General features: G+C 37.3%; 2 protein-coding genes across 9 annotated transcripts in view; one reads left to right on the top strand and one right to left on the bottom strand.

Annotated features, from left to right (window-relative positions):
• Positions 1-8,552: 8,552 nt before the first annotated feature.
• Positions 8,553-20,355, top strand: ARG1 (arginase 1; the record flags this gene model as incomplete). Of its 2 annotated transcripts, XM_084228392.1 has the most annotated exons (8): positions 8,553-8,609; positions 12,228-12,300; positions 14,827-15,001; positions 16,798-16,957; positions 18,643-18,737; positions 19,547-19,651; positions 19,840-19,976; positions 20,189-20,355. In XM_084228392.1, 8 exons carry the CDS (start codon positions 8,553-8,555, stop codon positions 20,353-20,355), a joined length of 969 nt encoding a protein of 322 aa, XP_084084518.1. The 2 variants fall into 2 exon arrangements, with proteins under 2 accessions (XP_084084518.1, XP_084084519.1); XM_084228393.1 differs by lacking the exons at positions 16,798-16,957; positions 18,643-18,737.
• Positions 20,356-23,659: 3,304 nt separating this feature from the next.
• MED23 (mediator complex subunit 23) overlaps positions 23,660-26,990 on the bottom strand; it is a gene marked incomplete at its 3' end in the record, with an annotated part of 39,669 nt that continues 36,338 nt past the window's right edge. For all 7 annotated transcript variants that reach the window (XM_084228805.1, XM_084228806.1, XM_084228808.1 and 4 more), the window contains 3 exons: positions 26,280-26,400; positions 25,422-25,553; positions 23,660-23,827 (listed from right to left, as the gene is read on the bottom strand). In XM_084228805.1, coding sequence (XP_084084931.1) covers positions 23,660-23,827; positions 25,422-25,553; positions 26,280-26,400 — 421 coding nt within the window. The remainder of the gene's footprint in view (positions 23,828-25,421; positions 25,554-26,279; positions 26,401-26,990) is intronic.

Here is a 26,990-nt window from a genome sequence, read left to right as displayed (position 1 = left end):
TGGTTGACTGGGAAGATTTCTCTAGTAGTCGGACACCATAGAGAGCTTCTCTTCCTCTTCTTAATCAAGTCCTATGTCATCCTGTCATATAACTTTCATTAATAAATACTTAACAACTGATTAAATGTCAAAGAAGATTTTTTTAATTGCCCCAGGGCTAAGAGCTGTATTCCAGTTTCCACATGAGATTGAATTTATTGCCTGGGCTTAGGTCATAGCAGATAATCAGGATAAATTCAGATATAAATTCAAGAATGAGTTTTTCAAGAATTTTCCAAAAGCAGCCAGACATAGCATGGAATATTTTTGGTATCGCCCGGTCATCTGACCTCCCTGGTAGAACATTGGCCACTACAGGCTTGCAAATGCACAGGGCTGCTGGAACCAGTTACTTAGAGCACAAATTGCTCAATGCTTATTTATATCTTTCACAATCATCTTTTAATTGTTAACATCAAATGAAGTAGGTAGGAGTGTGTCCCGGCCTTATTTTAACACTTTCTTTTACATCCCTCTTTCTGCAACAAGTGCAAAGAACATTAAGACACCAAACCCCTAACTGACATATATAAAGACCAGGTGATAATTATGATGAATGTTTATATAATTATGATGAATGTTTATGTTCATCAAAATATTTTGACAACCTATTCAAATTTAAAGCAAAAAATGATACTCAGTAAACTACTTTGAAAAGTACAACTAGCATGGTTTATTATACAGATCATCAGTCAGTGCTGCATCTAATAAGTACATATATAGAAGCACTTATGTCCTACCTAATGTTTTACCAATTTTTTGGACCTGTTTATAGTTGAACAATTAATAGAAAGGGAGCTGGCTAAATGCATCAATACCATAAATAGCATAGTGTTTATGAGAACATTAAACCTAGAAAAGATAATTTAAAAACTCTGTACTTTATCAGTGTCATCTGGGTGTATTTGCTTATATTTGTTGCATCAATAATCTATTACCTCAAAAAATATCAGCACTTTTAGTCTCTATTTTATTTGAAGGTAACAAAGTAACATTTTCTGAAATGATTTCATAATCCAGACTTTTCACTCAGGTTGGAAAGGGAAAGTCACGAACTTTCCTCTGAGTTCGTGTGGATTGATGAGCCATTACTGCATGTGGATTTTTCCATTTATATCACAGTTGCTTGTCCTAAACCATAGGGAGGGGTTGGATCTGGATGGAAAGTGAACCCTGCTTAGTTCTGCTATTCATCTGCAGGTGACATTAAGGTAAAACTGGTCAGGGCTCCTCCCTTTCCCCAAGTTTATACTTACTGATAAGAATGTAAATACCAGTTGGTGAATTTAGTTACTCAAAAATAAGAGCAATGTTTTAACTATTTTAAAAAAAAGTCTTAATATAAAGCAAAACAAAAAGGAAAGAAAAAATTTAATAACCCTATTGTAAAAGGAGCATTTAAAAATCATTAAAGGGGGAAAAGTTAGACAAAGAACTTGATGAGGAATATAGAGAAGAACTATACATCATAAATGAATAAAATATACAAGGTAAATGAATAAATAAATAAATGAATAGTGAGAGGTTTTTCCCCATTAGAAAAAGGAGCTACAAATAAGGAAAAAAAGAGGGAGAATGAATTCTTAAAGATAAATATCCAGTGGTTTCACTTCTACGTGGAATATAGAGAAACAAAATAAAGGGTCAGATAAAACCAAATAAATGACAAACCCTTGAAACCTGCCTGTCGAACTGAGTCTGGGGGTGAATGGTGTGGAGAGGAGAGCAGGGAGTGGAGGGGTCTGCTGGTATATAGTGAAGGACTATCGGTGCCTGATGGTATGTGCTGTGTAGTGACATACATCTGAAGAGGTGTGACTGCACCTCTTGTGATGTAGAACAATGTCACTTCAATAAAACGAAAATGAAAAGGAAAAAAAAGATATTCTCCAGAATGCAACACGGAAAGAAAGAGCAAAAGAGAAGAGGATTGAGTTAGAAGGCCTGACATACTGTTAACTTTAAGCCCAGATGGAGAAGAGAGAAAACATGAGACATATTAAATACAAAGATGGTGAAGAATTAAAACACATGGTAAACAATATTTATCCACAGATTCAAGAAGCCAAACAAATCTAAGAAAAATACATAGAAATCCAAAGCTAGACACAACTCACTGTAATTACAAAAAGCCAAGGTTAAAGAAGAAAATTTAAAAAACAACTAGATAAAACTCTACTATCCTGCAGAATGCCCCAGTAGAAACTCAGATAAGCTAGTTCTGGAAGTATGAACCCAGATACTTTATTGAAAAAAAGAAAACAAACAAACAAACCTACAACCTGCCATCTCTTAAATTAACATTTCTGGTTTCCTTTAACAATTATAAGAAATTGATAGCCAATTCCAGTTTACATAGAGACATGCTTAAAGTAAAATTTTGCTTCTAATTTCATTGTAATTTTCCAGGGAAGTTAATTTTGAAGACATCCACCATTTAACAGAACACATCAAAAAAAGAAAGCACTAGAACATAAAATACAAAATTGCTGTTACTGTCTGTGTTTGGATAGAGGACATGATGAATTCTCTGCAGATCCTTGACAACGTTTCAGCATGTATGGCTTGTTACCCATCAGGTTGAATTTCTGAAAGATTCTGAAAATCCCTTTAATCTCTTAAAAGCTAAAGGTTGACTGCCTCATCTATAAGAATGAAGAAGTTGTGCAGGTAAGGAGCGGTGGCATGAGGGAGTGGAAATAGCATTAGCTAGATTTCAAAAATGTGGATTCCATTTCCTGTTCTAGACACAATTAGCTGTCATTTAGATGAGTCACTCTACCTCAGGAACCACTTTTATTTCATATCCCTGTCATCCTATGTTCTGGGTCACACTTACCTTGCAGTAAATCTAGACCCTAATAATGGATACATAGTAGTTTTCCGACTCCAGTCTTCATATTGCTGAAGGACAGTAGTCCTCACACTACTTCTAGGTGTACAGAAGTTACCCATGTGTTCTTGAATCTAGCAACCTTAATTTTCTGTGATTTATATTTTCTTCTTTCCCTTATTTCATATCTCTCTGGAAGTCTAGCTATGGTGTCCAAAATAACACATTAATATTGTTCCTTGTCACCAAAGCTGTAGCACTGGGTGATTTCTCCGCAGACCTCAGGTCACTAAAGTGGAGGAGTTCCCCTTCTGAGTTAACTCCAGAAGTTAACTACACTTAGTGTAGTGCTGTCTGGAGCTCCCCAGCTCATAGAAATATCAATGACATGGGTGTTTGATATGTGTTTCCTATAGCCTCCATCCTACTGGGAATTCTCTCTCAAGTCTGGCTGAGCAAAGAGAGAAGGAAGCAAAGAAAGAGGGAGAGACGAGGAAGAGACTATACACATATAGTTATGAAGTGATGTAAGACAGCCATGAGGCACATACTCAGTGTAAGCTGTATTTGTGACTATATTCTTTCTTTCGGTTTTTAGCATGACACCAAAGGCTAGATACAGACACTGCCCAGAGACAAAACTAATAATTTACCAAAGGATCATCCCATTTGAAACTTTCCCCAAACTCAAAGCATTCCAGAACACAACCATCCTTACTATATTTATTGGATTTAAAAAGTCTGAGTGATACACCAAACGAAATGGTTCACTGAATCACTCCAATAGAGAATTAGGCCTTTGGATTCTGTTTTTTTCCAGTCTTCTATAAAAGTGCTAAGAATGCCGGGGTACATCTGAAATGAGTTGTTTTTGTTAACTGGCTGATGAGAAGCCAATGTAAAACCTGGTCATAGTTTAGACCCTTAGAAAAAGAAAGAACTAGAGATTAAGAACGTGACTGTTTTTGGTCTTCTCCCTCATCTTGCAAATTATGTATTCATTCTTTATTTCTGCAAAAACCTTCATTGAGAGCATTCAGGAGTTAAACTGTATTTCTCACAAAAACTGCTGATGTCCTAATCACCAGTGTCTCAGAATATTGAGATGAGGTCAGTCTAGAGTAGGGTGGACCCTTAATCTAACATAATCTGTGCCCTAAAAAGATGAGAGCCATGAGATGACGCCAAGGCACCGAGAATGCTGTGCGAAGATGGGAGATTAGAGTGATGCATATACAAGTCAAAGAACAACAAGTATTTCTGGAAAAGCAACACAAAGCTATGAAGAGACTAGGGATGAATCTTTTACAGGTTCAAAAGGACACCTTGATTTCAGACATCTAGTTTCCAGGATTGAGAGACAATAGACTTTTGTTGTTTGAAGTTATTCAGTTTGTGTGATTTTGTTATGGTGGCCCTGGGAACTACACAGGAACCTATGAACCAAATCTCATTCTAGTGACTTTGCATCAAAATCAATTTGTTTTGAAGGAAATGCCAGAGAGGGAGGGGAGGGGGAGAGAGAGAGAGAGTGAGAGAGAGAGAGAGAGAGAGAGAGAGAGAGAGAGAGAGAGAGAGCGTGTTTTGCATTGGAAGGGCTTTATTTTATTTTTTTTTTAAAGATTGATTTATTTATACAAGAACTGGGGTACAGGCCAGATTCATGGGAGGGTGAGAGGATTCACCAGAGACAGAGCTGGGAACAGAACAGGCAGACTGACGGGAGCAGCGGGCAAGACGGGAGAGGTCTACCGCACCATGTGGGACCCTCGCCAGTGGCCAGGATCAAACCCGTGCTGCTGAGGCTGTGGACAGCATCACAGTGCGGTGCTCAACTGCCTGCGCCATCAGGGAGACCCTGCTAGTTTTTTTAATATGTGCCATTCTCACTGGTGTAAGATGGTATCTCATTGTAATTTTGATTTGCATTTCCCTGATTATAAGTGATGTTGAACATTTTTTCATATGCCTGTTGGCCATTTGCATTTCCTCTTTGGAGAAGTTTCTTTGCAATTTGCAGCAACATGGATGGAGCTGGCAGGGATCATGCTCAGTGAAATAAGCCAGAAAGAAAAAGAAAAATACCGGATGATCTCACTTATAGCAGGAATTTAGAAAACCTAAATAAGGGACCAGGAAAAAGACCAATTATAATAAAGTAAAAATCAGAATCAATCAGCAACTATAAACCAGAGACATACTACAGGGGAGGGGGAGGAGGGAGCAGGATCAAAACAAGGGGGGTGGGAATTGTATGGGGACTACAACCAAGGTGAAAATGCATACATTGTGCAAAAATGAAAAATGATGTAAAAAATATATAAAATTAAAAAAATAAAAAACCTCTATCTACTTATCTATCTACCTATCGATTCTCTAAAGTAAATGAAAAAATTGAACAGAAACCTGAAGCTCTGATAGAATGACACAGCCAGGTTTCCTCTGTATTCTTGTTTTAGGAGTCATGAGATGAGAACTTTGGAGATGGAAAACATGATTTTTGTTTATAACAAAAAAGAAACAGTGATCACTAGAAATCAACATGATTTTACTAAGAGCAGAATCAGTTGGGGTCAACTTAACACTTTTCACAGGGAAGTCAGATTGATCACAAAACATAGCAGATTACATATGGTAGGAATTTGTTGACATACCTGTAGCTTTTTTTTTTATGACATCTATGGACAAGATGGAGTGGTTGCACTGGGAATTGAGTGAGCAGTCTTACCTATAGACTGAACATTAATTAATGGAGCTCTGCCAGCCTCAGTTGATGTTACAGTGGAATTCCAAGGGGCACTTTTATAAATGTTGCCCTGGCCAACATTTTTATCCATGACCTAGAATAGGCAAGCATTACCAAATTTGTCTTTGATGACCCAGAGGACCTCACCGACATCTGGATGTACGTCTTGGTTCTCGATGGAACCACATAGGAAAGTCAGATGAGGGGCCTCCCCGGTGGCACTGTTGAGTGCCGGGTTGAGTGCCGCGCTGTGAAGCTGTCTGCAGCCTCTGCAGTGCCTGTTAGATTCCCAGCCAGCCAGGGAGATTCCCACATGGCAAGACAGACCTCTCCTGCCTGGCCTGCTGCTCCCCTCAGCAGTGTCTTTGGTCCGTCTGCCTGTTCTGCTCCCCGCTCTGTCTCTGGTGCATTCTCTCATCCTCCCACGCCTCTGTCCTGTACCCCAGTTCTTGTATAAATAAATAAATCTTAAAAAAAAAAAGAAAAGGGAAGTCAGATGATGTATTGCAGAAACCTGACTGGTAACCTAAAGAGGGGATCAATTATGTAATAAAATGAAACTGGTGAGGTATTTGGGGATAATCAGACGAAACAATAGAGGACCCAAGAAAGACATGGCAATGGAGAGATGGTGTACTTTACCTTTTGTAATCTTTGTTTAATATAGGAGAAACTTTCAGAATGCTAGAGCTTTTTTAAAAAATGCCAACAATAAAAATTTATGGTTCAAGATGAAGATGCCCCTCAACTCAATGGCAATGTGGAGGAACAGCTTGATGAATTGTTGAGGAAACTTAGGGTCTCTATAGAGAAAAATATAGATGGGAAACTTAATATCTATCTATCTATCTATATATATATAGATGCACACAATTGGATTAAAGAAATAAATGTGGGGCCTCCCCGGTGGCGCAGCGGTTGAGCGCTGGGTTGCGAAGCTCCCCGCGACCTCCACGGCGCTGGTTCAATCCCCGGCTGCTCCCAGGACACCGGAGGAGGGTCCCACATGGCGCGCAGACCTCTCCTGCCGCCCGCTGCTCCCCTCAGCAGTGTCCTTCGGTCCTTCTGCCTGCTCTGCTCCCCGCTCTGGCTCTGGAGAATTCTCTCACCCTCCCGCACTTCTGACTGTACTCAGTGCTTGTATAAACAAACAAATAAATAAATAAAACACGTGCCTCTTTAAAAAAAAAAAAAAAAACATTAAAAAAAAAAAAAGAAAGAAATGTGAAGGATAAACTCTAAAGTAAATTGAAAAAAATTATAGAAATTTATATTTGTGATTTTGGAGTAGGAAGTCCTTACACAAAACTACCAAAACACAAAGCATAAGGGGAAATTACTCAATTATCTATTTCAAAATTAAGGATTTTGAGTGATACAAAGTTATTGGACTACTGAGAGATTGGGAATACTGATTTCCAATGTCAACACCACAAGAGGTTAATTTTTAGACAATACCTAGATAAGTGAATATCTAGGATATGTAAACAAATCCCCTCCCCCCAAGAAAAAGAAAGGAAGACTGGAAAATTATCTAAGATGGACCCATGAGAACTTCCTTTCCTCACTCACTCACTCACTCACTCAATATAGCAGACAAAATTGTATGTCCTTGTGGAATTAAAATTCTCCCCAATGTTCTCTCCCAATATATAATAGTAACATGAAATTAGTTTCTACTAAGTGGATTTTCCTCTCAAATGACAATGAATTATTGAGGAGGATTATCAGGATGTTGGTGGCAGTTGTGGTGTGGTAATATACATGTCCTATGTCCCCAAATCATAGTCAATCAATCAATCAATCAATCATAGTTTTGTAAACTACTGTTACCTCAATAAAAAATAGTACAATGAAAAATTGCGTTCTTGTAATTTTTAAATTTGAGAGAATTTTTAGGGTGTCTTTCTTCTAAACCTGTGCTTTTACAGTTCAAATCACTTCCCAGGTGCACACAGATTGAACTGGCACACATAGTTGACACTTTCCATGGAAAAGTCCAGAGCTTAGCTGGATCCAGAATGCCTAAGACCAAGCCATGGCTCTTCTATTGTCTTGTGCATGACACTTGGTAACCTGTTTGAGCTTCAGTTTCTTCATCAGTCAAGTGGCGTGAATGATGAGACTTGTCATAAAATTGGTATGAGGATTCAATGAGATAATCTGAAACAGACCAGCATCTGACACATAATAAAACTCAACATAGGCTATTTTCACTTCAATATCTTGACTGTGACATATGGCATTATGATTCCTTAAACTTATTCTCCTCCATACTACAATTCAAAATGAGTATAGTAACATCTCTGACTTATTAATCAGGCAAGTTTTTCTTCAAATAACAATCCAAAAAGGAAGTTACAGATATACCTTAGTGGTGTATGAGGTGTGTCTAATGGATTAACCATTAATCCTAGTGTGTAAAACCTGAACTCTGGGTGGCAAGGCTAGAAGGGATTTGAGAGACTATCTTGCTAGTCCCAGCCTTGTATGACACAGGAGGACTCAGAAAGCCTGGAGAAGGTAAGTGCCTGCCCTAAGTCTGCCCTGGCCTGCATTTGCCCAGCTAGAATCATGTCACTATTTATATGGTTTGGATTCATTGGCTATGATCAGAAAATATTACGATAATTAGGAAATCAAGATTGTGATTAAAGATTAATGTTATCTGGTCAGCTATGTAAAATATGTGTGAACTGGCAACAAGAATATTCTCACTTGAGACCGTGACTGGGAGGACTCTTGGTTAGTTTATATATGAAGAACTTGCCAGACTTCACTTGACCAACCACTTCTTTGGTTTAGTGGGTGGAGCCAGTCTTCCTCATTGGTTAAACAGATTCAACCCAAGTATAAGTGGAAAAAATATATGCTCTCTGTCATTTAGGGCTGCAGAGAGTGGCGACTAGTTGGAGGGACGAGAAGTATCAGAACATGAGTTCCAAGACAAAATCCATAGGGGTCATTGGAGCTCCTTTCTCAAAAGGACAGGTGAGTAAAAACAACCTGGCTGTGAGTAACTGAATTTCAGAAGGTTTTGGACTTTACAACGACTAATGTGTGAATATCTGGTTAGTAACGTTCTATGATAAAATCTAATTCTGAAATATGTATATTTATTTCCACCTATTATTTTGCGAATTCGCATAATTATGGCAAACCCACCAATTCTTGCAATACTCAGCCACTATTTTACTTGAATATTAATTTTTTCTTTATATATTTTTAAGAGAATGTCTTTATTTGCATGGAAATGAACAACATTGCAGTGTAGTTACAAGATTTAGCTTTCCATCTTTGTATTGCTTTGTATTGCTTTGTATTGCCTTTGTCATTACTGTGTATATGCAGAAAGAAAATTTTAACACATTTGTTTAGCTATGCTTTAATACCTAGGAATGGTTCATAGCTTGACAGCAACATTCAGATTCATTTCAATTTGGATGACCTAAATGTTATTGTTTTATACAACTTTGTGAATGACTCCTATTATTTGAGGAGTTTAATAATTCTTTAAGAGTGTTAGTTCTGGACTAGATAGAATCCTTTGTGTACCTCTTTCTGAGGGAGAAAAAAGAAAAAATAAACGAAAGAGACTTTGACTCCAAGTTAGCAGCATTGAAAGAACGGATGGATTTATGAAACTCCCAGATTGCCAAAACATGCCACAACACCGGCAACATTTAAATTTAAGTATGGGGTTGGTTTTTGGCCTGGACACATTGTGATTACACACACCTTAGGTTTCCAGTGTGTTTGTGCTAGAGAGAATGGAGAAAAGGAACAAAAAATGAAAGCAAATGAGTGAGATAGAAACTCCGAAGGTTGATTTTTTTGGCCATTATTTTAAGTGGTGAATTCTGCAGCTTTCTCATAATTCTCTTTGTCTACCTGGAGAGCATGTATGTCTTCTGTTTGGTACTTTTGCTTTGCACTCTGGCTTTTCGTTGCAAAACAAATTGGGAAGTCAGAGGTTAGAAACCTGACCTGCATTTGTACTGTCAGTAGTTACTGTTTTGCTTCCCGCAGAAATCCTTCAACTGTCCCTCCCAAAACCCAGGGACCTATCGCTGACAGGAAAGTCCTTCTTTTAATCGTGGGGTTAATTGCCAAATCCACAATGTCTGACCTATTCTTGGGATAGGTTCTCACAAACATAGAGTTGAAATAAGTGACCCCCACCCAAAAAATAAATAAATAAATAAACAGCGGGGAAAGGGAAGGCAGCTAGAATTTGGAAGGAAGGGAAAGCCTAAATTCACCGCGGCCCCTGTATCTCTGCAGAATTTATGCTGATAAAACAGCCCTTTGAGAGGAGAGCATTTTGAAGTAAAGTTTGATTCATCTTCTGTTCGCAGTATTTCTTTTTGTTTCCCATGCAACCCATGCCCCATTAAAACATGGCCCCTGAGAGTAAAGCTTGTCTCCTTATAGAAAGGAATCAGAGAGCCTTTACTACACTAAACCATAGTGTGTGTGGTGGGGGGAAGGCCAACATATAAACAACTGTTTCCACTTCAAAGAAGTAAAAATTTGACAAACAGGCAAACGAGAGGATTAGTGAGTAGATGGCAGGCTGAGTCTCAGAAAGACTCTATCCCCTGCCTCACTTCCTTGCAAGGCAGCAGGAGAATAAGTCAGGTGGTGAAGAATGAGGGAAGTAATATGTATATTTAATTGCTGGGTTAACTAGGGCTCAGAGAGATTTGGTGATTGGCTCAAGGACACACAGCCTGATGGTGATTCCAGAAAACTAAACAAAGAGACTTTGATTACAAGTTAGCAGCATTGAAAGAACGAATGGATTTATGAAACTCCCAGATTGCCAAAACATGCCACAACACCAACAACATTTAAATTTAAATAAGGGGTTGTTTTTTTCGGCCTGCATACACCTTGATTACACACACCATAGATTTCCAAATCGTGTGCACCTGACCCATGTTGATGCCTTTTTAGAGACTCAAGCTTTTACACTGGTGGCCAGTCAGGGGTTGAGACCCAAGTTCAAAGTCAGTGGTGCTAACAAAATGATTTCCAAAGTGAGCAGCAAGACAAGCAGTGAGAAAACATCCATCTTGAGAAGCAGTTTGAATCAAGCAAATACAAAATAAGACTAGAAAATATTACCCTGGAAACTTAACAAGGTGTTAGAACAAACACTGCATCAACAAAGTCTAAAAGATTTGTTTTAAAGTTTGAAAGAGAGGGAATAAAGACCAGGGAGTTTTATTAAATTGAAAATTACTGAAATCCTACTGTCACTGCACTACACACTACAAAATATAGTGCCCCAGGTGTAGGGAGTGGTAGACTGAGGTTTAGTATTGGAGACAAACGCGCAAAATCGAAGGCAATATATGAGCCAAGCAGCATCCTGTTGGGTTTTGGAGAGGGAGAAATTAGATCTACATTACAGGAAGTTGGGAGGGCATGTGAAAAAGGAATGGAGGAAAGGATCTAAGTGTGTTGGGCAAAGGGGGAGCCTTGATGCCAGGGATGGGAATTTGACATTGAGGATTTGCTGGAAGGCTGGGCCAGTCACTTGGTAAATTGAATTAGGAAAAAATATTTTCTTAGTTTGGTGCCATGTGTCTAGCCCACAGTCCCAGTCTTGGTGTATCATCGGCATATCTCTTCTGACTAAAAGAAATAGCTTTCTATATCTAGAAGCCTTGTTGGAAAGTAGAATCAGAGAGAAACATTAAAAAAACCTGTTTCTGTAGATCTCTAACCTCTCAGGAGATGGGAGAAGACTTACCTTTGAGGAAGAAGTGTATTAGCTTCCCTGATGTAAAAATAGCCAGGTGGAATTCACCAAATGTACTTAAGCAGGTCAAAACTTGAAATACCAGGTTGGTCTTAGTGGTTTAGCTCCTAGGTGATGATTTTCCCTAAGAACCCTAACTTAACTTCTTCTGAGAGTACCTGCATGTAGGTTTCTCTCCTGCTATGCTCTTTTATTTTTTCTTTTGCCTTGGCCCAAGCTGTTTTCCTGGTTTGCAAAGTTTCTTCATCACTCTAGTCATCTACCTGAACAACACTTATGTTGTAAAACTCAGCTTAGATGTCAGCTATCCAGCTTTCCTGACACTCTGTCCTCACCAGAGTTATGAGGATCCTGTTTTTGTTGTTATGGCATATTGAATTTGCACTGAAGCAATCTCCATGTACTGTAATTGCAGTTAAATATCCAAGTCTTGTATTACCTGAGGAGTTACTCAAAGGCAGAAGTCCTCTTCTTTAAGTTATTGTATCAAATGATTGTGTCAAAATGCTTTTGAATAAAATATGTGTTGATAAAATGGTGTAATGGGAAGAGGAGATGCAGGTTTGGAATCCAAGGAACCTGGATATGATCTAAGTCTCTGCCACTTGTTAACTGTTTGCCTGTAGGAATATTATATAACCTTTCTGTCTCTAGTTAATATAGGAGTGATTCAATTTACCCTACTGTGATGATTAAATGAAATAATGTAAATTCCTGGTTCTGGAGGGACCAAAAAAATGGTAGTTACTTTACAGCAGGTAAAATAATGAAAAGGGTTCCTATTATTGTATCTGATGGTCATGATAATGTCTGACTTGCATTATTTTTTTATTGTTCAGCCACGAGGAGGCGTGGAAGGAGGCCCTCTGGCATTGAGAAAGGCTGGTCTGCTTGAGAAACTTAAAGAACAAGGTAATATGACTTCCTTCCCACTCTGAAGGAAGCAGCAGGCTCCTGCTAAGGTGGGGTGTGTCTGGAGTGACACACAGAATGATAACAGAGGCTACAACCTTAGAAGCACATTCTACAAAAGAAGTAGTGTGTGGGGAGAATGCTCAGTAAATATTGTTGCATGAATAACCTCACTCAGGTATTTTGTCTCTCCATCCAGACTATTGCTTAAGAGTGTGAGTGCAAGAACTAGGGCTGTGTAGGTAGTAGGGATTCAGGGGGATTGAAAATGAAAGATAGGGGGCAACAAGGACACACTCCTTGTAAGAAGAGCTCTATTTGTACAAGGAAATGCAATAAAGCAGTAGTAATAGTAATGCTCTGTGTTTGCATAGTGCAGTGGGCTGACACATACACGTGAGCATGTAAATGAAAAGTTATGTGTGTCATAGGAGCATAGGCTAAAGTAAATGCCTTTATATATAAAGCCCCGATGAAGTTTGGTGAGGATATGGAGCAATTGGAGCCGTGATGCATTTCTGATAGGAATGCATGCCCTTTTGGAAAGCACCTTGGTAGTTTTTTAATAAGCATACATTCACCTTTTGACGCAACACATTTACAATTAGGGATTTACCCAGGAGAAGTGAAAATGTAGGTCCAAATAAAATCTAGCAGCATTTTTTTTTTTTAATTTTATGGAGGCATGTTTATTTATTTATTTATTTGTTTGTTTGTTTTGTTTATACAAGCACTGGGTACAGTCAGAAGCGCGGGAGGGTGAGAGAATTCACCAGAGCCAGAGCGGGGAGCAGAGCAGGCAGAAGGACCGAAGTACACTGCTGAGGGGAGCAGCGGGCGGCAGGAGAGGTCTGCGCGCCATGCAGGACCCTCCTCTGGTGGCCAGGGAGCAGCCGGGGATCGAACCGGCACCGCCGAGGCTGCGGGCAGGTTCGCAACCCAGCGCTCAACCGCTGCGCCACCGTGGAGGCCCTCTAGGAGCATTTTTTAATAAGAACCCAGAAATAGAAACAACAGAATGTCCACTGACCGGTCAGTGGATAAATAAAAAGTGGTGCTTCCGTACTGTGGTAATAATATTCAGCTGTAAGAAGGCACAAGCACCTGGGAAGGCAAAAACAGGTTGAAAGAGGCCAGGCACAAAGATGGCCTACATTGCATTTACATGAGATTCTAGAAAATACCAAAGCAGATCAGCAGTTGCCTGGGGTTGGGGTAGGGAATGACTGCAAAGAGGTAAGAGAGAACTTTGGGGGGTAATGGAAGTGCTTTTAGTCTTGATTATGGTGGTGTTTGCAAGTCTGTAGATATTTCTAAAACTCGTTGACCTCATGCTTAAAGTGAGTGAATTTTAGTGAATAAAAATTATACTTCATAAAGCTAAAAAAAAATAAGACTACAACAGAGAACAGAAGGGTAGCTGGACTGCACAAGTCTGTGAGTTCATAAGCATATCTATTTTGTCTATATTTTATATCAGGTTAAATCTCTTGAAGGTGTTACTGAATTATGGAAATAGATATGTAATAAGCACAGTATTCAAGGACCGGTTAGTTCTGAACACTGAACTGGCCCGTATCTCAGTTTTATACAAAATTTTGTAATTTGAGGCCTAATATAGGGCCTTTTAGGAGGTGCAGCTAGGTCCTTAAGAGATTTATATTGCCTGCAACTTCTCCTTATTAAAAAAGTATAATAATAAATCCTTTATTTCCTGAGATTTCCAAAGTGTTAGGTTTCGTGCTAAGTAAATGTTCCTTTTTTTTTTTTTTAAGATTTTTTTATTTATACAAGAACCGGGGTACAGGCCAGATGTGCGGGAGGGTGAGAGGATTCACCAGAGACAGAGTGGGGAGCAGAACAGGCAGACTGATGAAATACACTGCTGAGGGGAGCAGCAGGAGAGACAGGAGAGGTCTGCCGCACCATGTGGGATTCTCACAGGCTGGGATAGAACCCGTGCTGCAGAGGCTACAGACAGCTTCACAGTGCGGCGCTCAACCATCTGCGCCACCAGGGAGGCCCGTACATGTCCTTAATTATGAGACAGATACAATGGACAGAGGAGGAAGCATCAGCAGGTGACAAATGAACTGAAACGAAGCACGGAGAGTAAAATGCAGAAAATACATATTCTTTCCATTTCAACTATTTCTTTATTACAGATCTAAAATGTTTGTGTGGAAAAGCAGAAAGCACATAATCAGAGAGAGACAGAGACAAAAATAGTGACGTCACCCATGAGTTCCAAACTAAAAGTTTACCACTGTTATATGTTGGTCTCTGGTCTAACTAGATCCATTCAAGAAGAATTTACAGTAGGCACCCACCGTGTACTGTGCTGGTGAGATGATCCCTGGCAAAAGTAGACATGGTTTCTACCTTCATGGGATTTATAGTCCTTCGGCCTTTTCTCTGCTTCCACTTTAGAAAATGCAACTATTTTCAAATTTGGAATCAACTTGTGCAAACTGTTCGGTAATCTTTTTTTTCTTAGTAACTTGATACTTTCAATTTTAATTATAGAGTGTGATGTGAAAGATTATGGGGACCTGCCCTTTGCTGATGTCCCTAATGACAGTCCCTTTCAAATAATGAAGAATCCAAGGTCTGTGGGAAAAGCAAATGAGCAGCTGGCTGGTGTGGTGACAGACGTGAAGAAGAATGGAAGGATCAGCCTGGTCCTGGGTGGAGACCACAGGTCTTGTTGAATGATTGTCTCTTGGGAGTCTGGTACACATGGCTACAAGAAATATAATCAAAACCAGGAGAAGGGAGAAAAGTGTGGAAAGGAAAGCAGTGGTCATTATTTTATACCTTATTTTATGTATTTTTCTTTTAATTTTATAGATTGCTACTTTATTTTGGAAACAGAGATAGCTTTATTTAAAGTTTTAAAATATCTTTATTACAGACGAAAATACATGAATTATGAATAGATTTCAGTAAAATGTTCAAACCAGACTTACATTTCTGAATAGATAAGCACTCTGGAAATTCATAGTTTGTTGTACCTGATTACTGATAATGGAAGGAACTTATTTAGCTGAACATTTAAAAGAACATGCTCTCTAGGGTAAAATAATAATTATAAAATTTTGAAACACACACACACACACACACACACACACACAGAGATTTGTTTCCTAACAACAGTTTTAACCAGAATTAAAAAGCTGGCAAATTTTTTCCTTGTTCATGACTTTAACAATTATGTGTGTGTTATCCTATTTTTTGTTCTCATTGTAGAGTGTAAATTTCCTTATTATTTTACAATTATATATGTGTAAATTTTTTACTGCTGCATAATTTTCCATCAAGGCAATATATCCATATCCACATTGTCAGATACTCAGTTATTTTTAAATTTTCACCATTATAACTAATGTAGTGAAGGTGATTTTTGTGGATGCATCTTTTTAATGTTTACTGTCAAGGTTCCAGGATATGTTACCAAAAGTATTACTGGGTGATAAATATAAACATTACAATGGCTTTTGATGTAAGAGTCAACTGTGTCAGCTCCTTTGGTTTTCTCCTCTAAAGTCAAACTTACCAGGGCTTCTGTAATAACAGTACTATTGAGAAACTAGGGATCATTTTATTTAAGTGGAAAAATTTGTAGGTGGAAATTTTAAGAGTGGTGAATGACCAAAAACTGAAGAACATTAAGAGAAAACAACCATAAAGCTGAATAATCAGTATCTGACCATTGAGACATAATGGATTCCACTTTGGGAAATTCCTCATTCTCTGAACGATCCTTGAACATTTATGAATGGGAAGAATAAAGGCATTGTATGGCAAACTCCAGTCTTTTCACTTTTGTGAAAGGTATTTCTTGCTTCCATTCTGGCAACATTTCTAGAGGATGGAGTGTTGGAGACGAACTTTGAGAGCTTGGACCTGGCCACAAGGGGTCTTTAAATGTGTGGCAGGAGAGTGGAAAGTTCAAGCAGAAGGTCTGAGCATCGAGCAGTGAGGGAGCACTGGGATATGCTGGCTGAGGTGGACGTGAGAACTTCTGAGGGATATTCTCCTTTTGTAAAAGAATTTAATTTAAAGAAAAGTGGAAGCGCTCTCTCATAATTCATTTGGGAGAATCAAATATTTACCAAGAGAGATAAGAGTGAAGAAGATGAGCCTAATTTAACTCTGAAAATTGAAGTGCTAAGTATTTCTTGTGTGGTTAGTGCTTTTATACACATTTAATCTTTGGTTAAAGTATAATTTGCAATTTTATTAGAAGGCAGTTTAGAAAAAAAAATCACAAATTTTAGTAATGTCATTGATATAAATACAACTTGCTAGTAAGTCTTAAGCACAAACAATAGCTTATCTATGAATATGTTGTTTAATTGGCATACCTAATCTAAAACCTATCAGGAACATCAGCTACTTTGACATAAAGGACAATCAAATGGGAGCATTAATTAATAATGAGTCTGTAATGATATTACAAATCTGATGTTCACATAAACTTCTTTTCCTTCCAAGTTTGGCCATTGGGAGCATCTCTGGCCATGCCAAGGTCCACCCTGATCTCTGTGTGGTTTGGGTGGATGCTCACACGGACATCAATACTCCACAGACGACCTCCAGTGGAAACTTACACGGACAGCCTGTGTCTTTCCTCCTGAAGGAACTAAAGAGCAAGGTAAAAGGCTCTTTGGTATTCCATTACCAAAGAATAGTATTCCAAAGAATAGTATTCCAAATAGTATCCAAATAGTATTCAAATATACAAATATCCAAATAGTATCCAAATAGTATTCCAAAGAATAGTCTTCCAGTGGAGGGGAGGTAAGGACAGCTGTGCTCTCTTATTCTTGGTATAATATCAAACCATCTCTGCAGCCAATAAACAAAGCATTGGCAGATAAAGGTGTACTTGAGTTTTCAAAGTGACTTTATAGCTCTTGTCTTTTTGATTTTTAAATTACCCTATTCAGTAGATGGTGCAGATAATAATCCTTTATAAGCAGATTAGTAGAGGTTCAGAGGTTAGCTAATTTGCCCAAGATTGCATGTCAAGCTGCCACAGACAGCCAGACAGCTGATGACGTTCTCAGGTATTAACAAAGACGTGGAGTCTAAATGAATTTGCAGGAGGGGGGTGGCTAGGGAGAGTGCCATCGAGAGCAGCTCTGCCTTTTACTCTCCCAGGCCAAGCTTTTATTAAAGATATGAACAAAGGAACAAGAAAAAAAGCACACAGTTGTGTTTATGCTTATACAAATTAATAAGTTACTGCTAGCACAAGTTTTTCTAGCTAGTAGGGAACATGCATACAAGCCAGTACGTCCTCAGAGAACAGTAGTCAATTCTGGGAAGAAGTTCTGTTTACAGAACTTCTAACCTCCTGGAACTCCATATGCAGAGTAAACAGGTACTCTCAGAAAACCCCAGCTCCCTTTAGGGCAGCAAGCCCCCAACATCAAACATGCAACCAGGCAAGGGTCCAAATTGTTTTCCTAATGCCTATCTCTTCCCACCACAACCACAAAGCCTCATTCTTACCACGTCTCTTCCCCACATCAATAGGGTCTTTGCACAAAAGGAGTTCTAAATGAAGACGACAACAGTTGATAATTTAGAATCTTTACTGTGAGAAGTACATATAATAAATCATTATACGAAGAACCACCTCCTTGCTCCCTACAAACTCTTTCAAAAGATGTAAAATGAAATTCCCAGATTAAGATTTAACTTTGTGGTTCTTAATTTTTATTGGTATACTGTAGTATTTCAATAGAACAATCTTAACCAATATAGCTGCGGTGTAGTGGTCTTTAGGATACTTAAGGATTCAAACCTCCTTATGTAAAATTCTCAGAAGTACATTTTTTTGAACTGATGACCAAATGATAGCTTTATCAACTTGCAAAGTATCCAGTAGCATGTGGAAACTGCCAAGCTCAGCAAGAAATCTGAAGAGCAAGCAAAGGTCTGGTCAAAAATTTCCCTCAGCAATTATAAGCCATCCTCTGGATTAAGTCTTTATTGAGAAAGAAGTAAAGAAGGAAGCTATGTAAGTAACAGAAAAACAGAACTCCTTATCTGAGTTCTGAGAAAGCAGAACCCAGTGAAAATGGAGCACAGAGTCGATGAACCCTGACCGTTTACACAGGTTGGTCTGGGCCACAGGGTGAGGCCAAGTAAGGCCATAGCACTCAAGGGCAGTATAAGGGGAGGAAAATATTCTCTTCTTAATTTTGTAATGATTTCCTCAAAATGTATGTTCTAAATATAAGTACAATCCAACAAGTGTCTTTAACTTTCAGTGCAAGGTTTCCTCAAGAGAAACAAATATAACTAACTGGAAATATTGCAATTATTTAGATCCCTGATGTACCAGGATTCTCCTGGGTGACTCCCTGCCTATCTGCCAAAGATATTGTGTATATTGGCCTGAGAGATGTGGACCCTGGAGAACAGTAAGTTTATTTCTCGATGTGACTTACTTATCTTCATTGTCCTTTTGTGTACTAGGTGTGCTTTGTTGGGCAAACTTAAGAGGAAAATTACTTTAAGCGCCAAGTCTCTATCTATCTAGAATTATCTATCTACCCATCCAACCATCCTTCCATCCACCCCTCTATTATTTATCATCTTATATTATGTATAAAGTTATAGATAATAATATAAATTTATGTACATGTACATACATATATATGAATGTACTCAGGTGATTTTTATCTTAACTCACCAGCTGTTTTATATATATATATATACACACACACACGTGTATATATACACACACATACGTGTATATATACACACACATACGTGTATATATACACACACATATATACATACATATACATATATATACACATACTTCACAGAACCTAAATATTTTCTGTATGCTTTGTACTATATCGATCTTTTCTTTAAAAGAAAATTAGGGGGCCTCCCCTCAGTGGCGCAGCGGTTGAGCGCTGGGCTGCGAAGCTGCTCGAAGCCTCTGCAGCGCTGGTTCAATCCCTGGCCCCTGGCGAGGGTCCCACATGGCGCAGACCTCTCCTACTGCCTGCTGCTCCCCTCAGCAGTGTGTTTCATCGACCTGTCTGTTCTGTTCCCTGCTCTGGCTCTGGTGAATTCTCTCATTCTCCCATGATTCTGACTGTACCCAGTGCTTGTATAAATAAAAAAATAAATCTTTAAAAAAAAAAAAAGGAAAATTATGGCATGGAGTCAATTTCATTATTAATTTTAGATTATCTTAATATTTCTTCTCTTATAGCTACATTTTGAAAACTCTGGGTATTAAATTCTTTTCAATGACTGAAGTGGACAGAATGGGAATTGGCAAAGTGATGGAAGAAACACTCAGCTATCTAATAGGAAGGTATGATGCTTGTGTATGTGTGTATAGCAAAAATTAGTAAAAAGACTTGCTAGTAGTCAACAGAAGTTATTAATAGAGTCTGTAAGTAAAATTATAGAACTTCACTGGGTTGTTACTTTTTATAAAGTAATAACTGCTATTTATCTACTATCAACTTTACACTAAATTCCTTTCCCACCTCTTAAAAGAAAGAAAAGACCAATTCACCTGAGTTATGATGTTGATGGACTGGACCCGGCTTTTACACCTGCTACTGGCACACCAGTCCCAGGAGGTCTGTCTTACAGAGAAGGTCTTTACATCACAGAGGAAATTTACAAAACAGGTAGGTAAAAATCTGAGTGGATAAAAAATATAGACATCCCAGTTCTGAACTTCAAGGCCCAATGGACACTTCTAAATGCCCATCACATGTTGCAGCCACTCAAGTGTCTTCTGTTAGTCAACCTCTTTACACTCCTAGATAATATTCCAAGTCAGACTGTACTAAAAAATGTCAACTATTTAATAAATCAAATTATTTCTGTGTTATTATAGGGCTACTCTCAGGATTAGATATAATGGAAGTGAACCCATCTCTGGGGAAGACACCAGAAGAAGTAACTCGAACAGTGAACACAGCAGTGGCAATAACCCTTTCTTGTTTTGGTGTGGCTCGGGAGGGCAATCATAAGCCTATTGACTACCTTAACCCACCTAAGTGAATATGGAAACATCATATAAAAATTTCATAGCTAATTACATAATTAGTAAGTCTGATCATTTACTAAACCTCATATCCTCCCAAAGATTCTTTCAAAAAAAAATACTTTGCCTTAGTAAATATTACCACAATTAGGATGAACTGTATCAATTCCCTCTTGGTATGAAATTCAAGAATTTAGACATTCTAACTTGTGAAATGAAAAAGTGTTTATTTCCCATTTTGGCAAAAGAATTATCCAGAGAAAGAACAGTATACATGTATGCCCTTATGAAAATTTGTTGGCATTACAATAAACATACCTATTTAAGTTATACTGAGTGGGGCTCCTGATGTCAGCTACTAATGCTACCCTACCTGAAAAGGCACTGCATTTCCATGTTGTTAAAAGATGTGATTTTTATAATAAACTTCGTAAGATTGTATCTTGTCTACGTTTCTAAATACATGTTAACACGCACACATATATACATACACCCTATTTAAATCTACTGTATTTTAAAGCTTACAGTGAAATCATTGTTCTTAGTGAAGTCATTTTAAACTCTCTGGGTCTGATTTCTTTATCTAAAATGGGTAATCATAAGGCGTGGGCATCTCCAAATTTATTAATGTTAGATAACCATGTTATACTTTTTCTAAATTTCAACACTTGTTGGTATTTTAGGCATGGTTACCATCTAGGCAGCCTTTTAGAATACACAAAATCAAACTTTTTCCCCCAAGTAATCTAATTCAGATAGAGGTTTCTACCTAAAAGTTATCTTGTGGCTTCCAAACACTCCACCCTTCACTCATTGCAACTGAAATTATTTCTCATCAGCTAAAACCCTTAAAACATCCTAAAAAAGGTAATATAGGCTTTGGGATATAATGAGTAAAACAGAACAAAAGTTAATGTATGTTTTGGGATATAATGAATAATGTAGAAAAAACAAACTATAAACAAAAGAAGAGAAGCAAACTCTTGCCCTTTTCCCCAACTTATGTAGACCCCAGGTGGACTCTATGATGAAGCTGGTGCCTTGAAATGATTTTAATTGCTGTTGATGTAACAACATTCATGTTTAAAAAGCCCTGATTATCTGAATTTTCACATGCAAACCATAATTTATCTAACTGTTGACACTATGGACTTTGTAAGATATTTTAGAAAAGAGAAATTATGATAAATCTTACTCTAGATTTCATTGCCCAGCACAGTAATTATACACGTGGTTGTTTAATTAAAGCTTAGTAAAACTAAGCTTAGTTCTACATGTCAAATTCTCAACAGGCACACGAGGCTTACTGTTGTACAGGATAGCAGGGATAGAGAAGACAGAGCTGCTCTCTAGTTGTTAAAACTTTGGGGATGTAACGGATATGAAGGCATTTTTTTCCTCAGCTATGTTTTAACCCAAATAAAGTTTGTCTGTTATTAATGTCTCTGATTAATAATAATTCTTTTAAAAGGCTATTTGGGGAAATCATATTCCTTTTAAGCAAGAAAGGAAATATTGAATTTTTAATAAATTGGAATGTCTATGTCCTTGAGAAACTGGGGACATTGATTTTCACTTCCATAGTTTGTATAATACCACTATCACAATTATTTCCATTCTAGGATCTCAAAGCATATATTTCTTGAGGAAGCAAGAATATATTGAGACTATGCTTCGGATACTTGAAATCATTCCTAGCATAAAATTTCTGAAGAGGGCCTCCCCGGTGGTGCAGCGGTTTAGAGCCCTGGGTTGCGAAGCTGCCCGCGGCCTCTGCGGCGCTGGTTCAATCCCCGGCTGCTCCCCGGCCACCGGAGGAGGGTCCCACATGGCGCGCAGTCCTCTCCTGCCGCCCGCTGCTCCCCTCAGCAGTGTACTTTGGTCCTTCTGCCTGCTCTGCTCCCCGCTCTGGCTCTGGTGAATTCTCTCACCCTCCTGCGCTTCTGACTGTACCCAGTGCATGTATAAACAAAACAAACAAATAAATAAATAAACATGCCTCTAAAAAAAAAAAAAAATTTTCTGAAGAATTTTCAGACTGTTATCAGCTTAGAAAAATTACACCATTAAAAAACTTTAAAGCTGGACTTACATGGCAAAGATTTAATGATTATAAAAACTGACTATAAAAATTATAAAAATACGAGCCATGAAGATAACAGTATTTGGAAATAAAAATTGGAACTATTACCTAGTTGGTTAAAGTTCAGAAATTCTTTTTAAAAATAACCAGTAACTCTTTAATTCCCAGGTCAATGGCAGTTACAATTGTAGTGTACAACTCATGCAAATAGCCAGTTCTTTACAATCCAGTCAGCACACTGCCTGGCACACACAGACACCCATTCAAATTCAATAATCAGACAGTTTAATTTATTCAATAGATTTTACTAATTACTTCTCAAATATTTTACAATCTTAATGCCATTTTCCTTTCAAATTAACAGCATGTCTCTCAAAATCTAATAAATCCCAAAGAACCAAAATGCATACTATACTTAAAAATATAAATATTTAAAAGTTTTAAGATCATGAAAATTCCAAGAATGTCTCATCATCTGCCAGGTAACAGTTTCAAACTGAAAAGCAATCAATTTATTTTTAAAAGAGAATGAATAATTGCCATTTAAGCATGATTTTATTAAATGATGCATTTCCAGCTATGCTATTTCTTCACATGGCTCCTGACTCATTTCATACAGTAAGTTCAAGACCACAGCAAAGGCAAACATTATCACTCTATCTTGATAGAAACATTAATCCATTTACTTGGAAGTCTATGATAAAAATTTTAAGCCATTTTAAAAATATACAACTATGTTTGCTCCTGGAATGCAATCTAGAATACTGTACTTGACAAAAATCTCTTAATCTGAAAGATGTATCAAAAGTGATTTATGTATAAAAGAACTTGTAATAACTATTTTACACATGTAGTATAAACAATTTATTTGAAGATCGAATATGTCATTAATAATAAAAAAATAAAACCAAAACCAATGAATAGGAATAGGAAAGACTAGAATAGGAAAGACGGACAGTGTCTTGTAAAAAGTCATTTGATCACAGATAGCTCCACGTTCCTAGGTAGTTTTAATAAATTGGTAAGGATATGAACATGTAGCGTACTTGATCTCTTAGAGACAAAAATATAATAGGGAGACGGGAGTAGGTATCAACAGATTCAACATTTGAATCAAAATCAAACAATCTGAACATCATTCCCTCTACTGTAACACTATGTGGCATAATGATGTTCAGATTTAGTAGCTTTAAATCCTCTTTTGAAGACGATGTATTTCCTTTTTTGCCACCTTGACCTCACTGGGTTACTGGTAAGGTCACTGGCACCTGATTAGATTGAGATGCTGGAGACCCACTGTTAATGGCTTGTGGAGGTACCGCGGCTGGTTCCATCTTGCTTATGTGTGTGATGAATCGAAGACGAAGCTTTAAAGCTGGTTTTAAATTACAGATAATCTTCTCTACCTAAAGTAAAACATTAAAAACATTTTGACCAGAGAACTTCAATTTCTTATCTTTAAAGAACTGATTGAAATATATCTTGAGACAATAAACTATGGGATGGAGCAGAGTAGATGACAAGTTTCTCTGCATGTTTTGTGTTTTAACAGAAGCACGTAATTTTTTTTCTTTCTTACATGAGAAAAAAGCAGTGTACACCCCCCCACACACACACATACATTATAGTTACATGTGTGCATCTGTGCACATTTTTAAATGGTATACACTTATAAAAACATATCAATTTACCTTGCTAGGTAGTCATCCCGCTGCCAAAAGCTAGTATATTTTACACTAGAAATTCTATACATCCAATAAGTTAAAATACCATCTTCACAGAAGCATGATTATACATTTTGAAGTTCTTTGAATAATTTATGTCTGTAACATTAATCTACAAAGCTATTTTTTTTTTGCTTAAATTTATATTTGCAATTAAGAATACTATTAGGTATATTCTTTCTTAAACTAAAGATGTAAATACATTATGCATTTTCACAGCTTTCTTACCTTTAGTCAAATGCTCTTTGCCTAGCAGTAAACATCAGCTCACCGACAATTTTCCTTTCTGTATTCCCTTGTGTCAGTTTCTTATGCCCATTATAAAGGACACGCTAAATAAACATCGCTGTATTGGTCTCCACTCAACTCTCCTTGCCAATACTGCTGAGGCATAAAGGAGTCAACATTCTTCTCCCACCTCATGTCCTCTGCTCCAAGCAAGGCATCCACTAGACCAGGATTCATATGCCTATATTTCAAATTACCTTCCTTTTCCATTATAGAAAGGATAAAATTCAAGTATGGAGGAGAGGTGACTTAACTTTACCTATCTGTTCTACCTCCATCCTTCTAAAACAACTGAGATTTTTTTTCCAACAAATAGCAAACTTGGTTATGACTCAAGGAGGTCTTTCCTACTTTAAGACAACTCTACTAGGGAGTGGTTCTTGATATGTTAAGTAGTCAGAACATACCCCCCTTTAACTGCACCAGAGTTTATATGCACTTTGAAATGACGTAGAACAAAGGTAATATCTATGCCAGTTGGCAACTCTCCAAACAATGAGTACATGAATAATTTCCCAGAACTTAAAAAGTAAAGCATCTGAATTTCTTTAAATATCCTTCATATGCTCTTGAGTTTCTGTCTTTAGTCTTCTAGTCAAGATGCACTTTATTCAAAGTCTTTGTGTTGTACCCTACTTGTTGTGAGGAGAAGTAGGACCTCCTTCATTCATACTACATCACCACCTTCTCTGGTCTATTCAGTGGCCATACCACAATTTTCTTCCTAATGAAATTACTATTAACACACATGTCTTCTTCTGATGCCCTATTGCAAATATACAGAGGAAAAGGCATGAGAAATTATAACATGTTTACTTTAATACTATGTCCAGAATATATTCAGGTAGCTTGAAAGGATCTGATAACATCAACAATTTCCCTTAAAAGAAAAAAAACAACAATACCAAAACACTCCAGCAAAAAAAGTATCACCATATATTTGTTTTCTAAACTAAACATCATTAAAAAATAATTAAAGTTAACATACTTGCTCTTTTACGCTGTCTCCAGTAAACATATACTTCATATGATACAGGAAGTCACAAATGGGATCCATGTAATTTAAATGGGTGCTACACTGGTCCACATTGAGCAGCATGTCGTAAAATGCCACACCAATCTATTTAACAAATAATGTAAAATTATTTAAATGGTTAAATGATTTAGCACAACGCAGCAGAACTGTTACAAGACTAGTACAGACAAGTAACATGTTTGTCAAATGAATTTTCACTAATCATACAAACCTCTATGTACACAGGAGATAAGGCCTGCATTTATAATAAACTCCATAGCACTACAAAGTGCCTCCTAATAGGGCTTACATGAAATTTCTCTCTTCATAATTTTATAATTTCTCTTAACATCAAAGTTGACAATCTCCTTTCTAGAAACCATCTCTCAGTTTCTGGGATAACTACAGTCTCAGGGATTCTTTGGGTATACCTCCTTAATTTCATTTTATGGTTCAGACCTAAGATACTTTTCTTGGCTCATTTTCTTTTCTCTACACTCTTGTTATAAGTGATTGACTTCATCCAGGCCCATGATTTTTGCTAATTTTTCTCTGTTATAGTGCATGTTCTCAAATGTATATAACCATCTTTAATTTTCTTCTCAAGCTTGAGGATTACTTTCCCCTGCCTCTCTAATTCAACACAGTCCACACCAACCTCATAGGGCACACTTATCTATGGGCTCGCGAAGTCCTCTGATGAGCCTCTTAGATCCTACTAAGCTGATTTCACCACTAATGGTTATAACAGTTTGAAAAATACCAGGAAAGAAACCTAAACAAATCTTTTAGAAGTTAATCTTATCTCAAAAAACCCAGACTACATTTTACCTCTATCATGCATCGAGTTCTCTCTTGTTGAAATCTTTGTAAAAATGGTCCCACAAGATGGTACACATAAAGCAACTGAAATTCAGTCTTTACTATAGGGAGAAGTACTTCAGTGAGAAACCTATAATTTCAAAATAAAAATAAAAATCTCTTGTGACTTGAAATCAGTTGACCTATTTGAAATTTTTCAATACAGCTTGCCCAAACATTTGCAAAACTTGCAATAACTTTTTAAAAGTTTTTCTAAGTTTTGGTGACATTTCTAGAAATCCTTGTATCTCTCAGTCTTGTTTTCATTTGGTTATTAAATTACTTCAGATTTAGAAGTCATTCTTAAGAGTAAAACTATTGAATGACATAAAGTGAATTATCTGAAACAGAGTAACCAATCTAATATAAATGCCTATAAAGAAATCTGAATCCAATTAAAAACAATTTTATAGTCATAGAAAATAGACTAATATCAGTTGTCTAGTTCAAAAGGCAACTTTTGCAATATATTCTGGAAAAAGCAAACATTTGAATAAGCTTTTGGAAACTGTAATGGAAAACTAAATTAACTTGCATATACAAATTAATTTTTTAAAAACAATTCTGGAATGAAAGAGGCTTTCTGATTACCTAGAAACTCTACTCAATTAAAACTCTGCAAGTTGTCTGCTGAATGAGATAAATCCCCATGTGTAAATGAGTCTTAAAAATGAAAAAAGT

Source organism: Talpa europaea (genome assembly GCF_964194135.1).
Source record: "Talpa europaea genome assembly, chromosome: 2".
NCBI lineage: Eukaryota > Metazoa > Chordata > Mammalia > Eulipotyphla > Talpidae > Talpa > Talpa europaea.
Note: the sequence above shows the minus strand (reverse complement) of the source record. Positions and strands in the feature narration are given on the sequence as shown.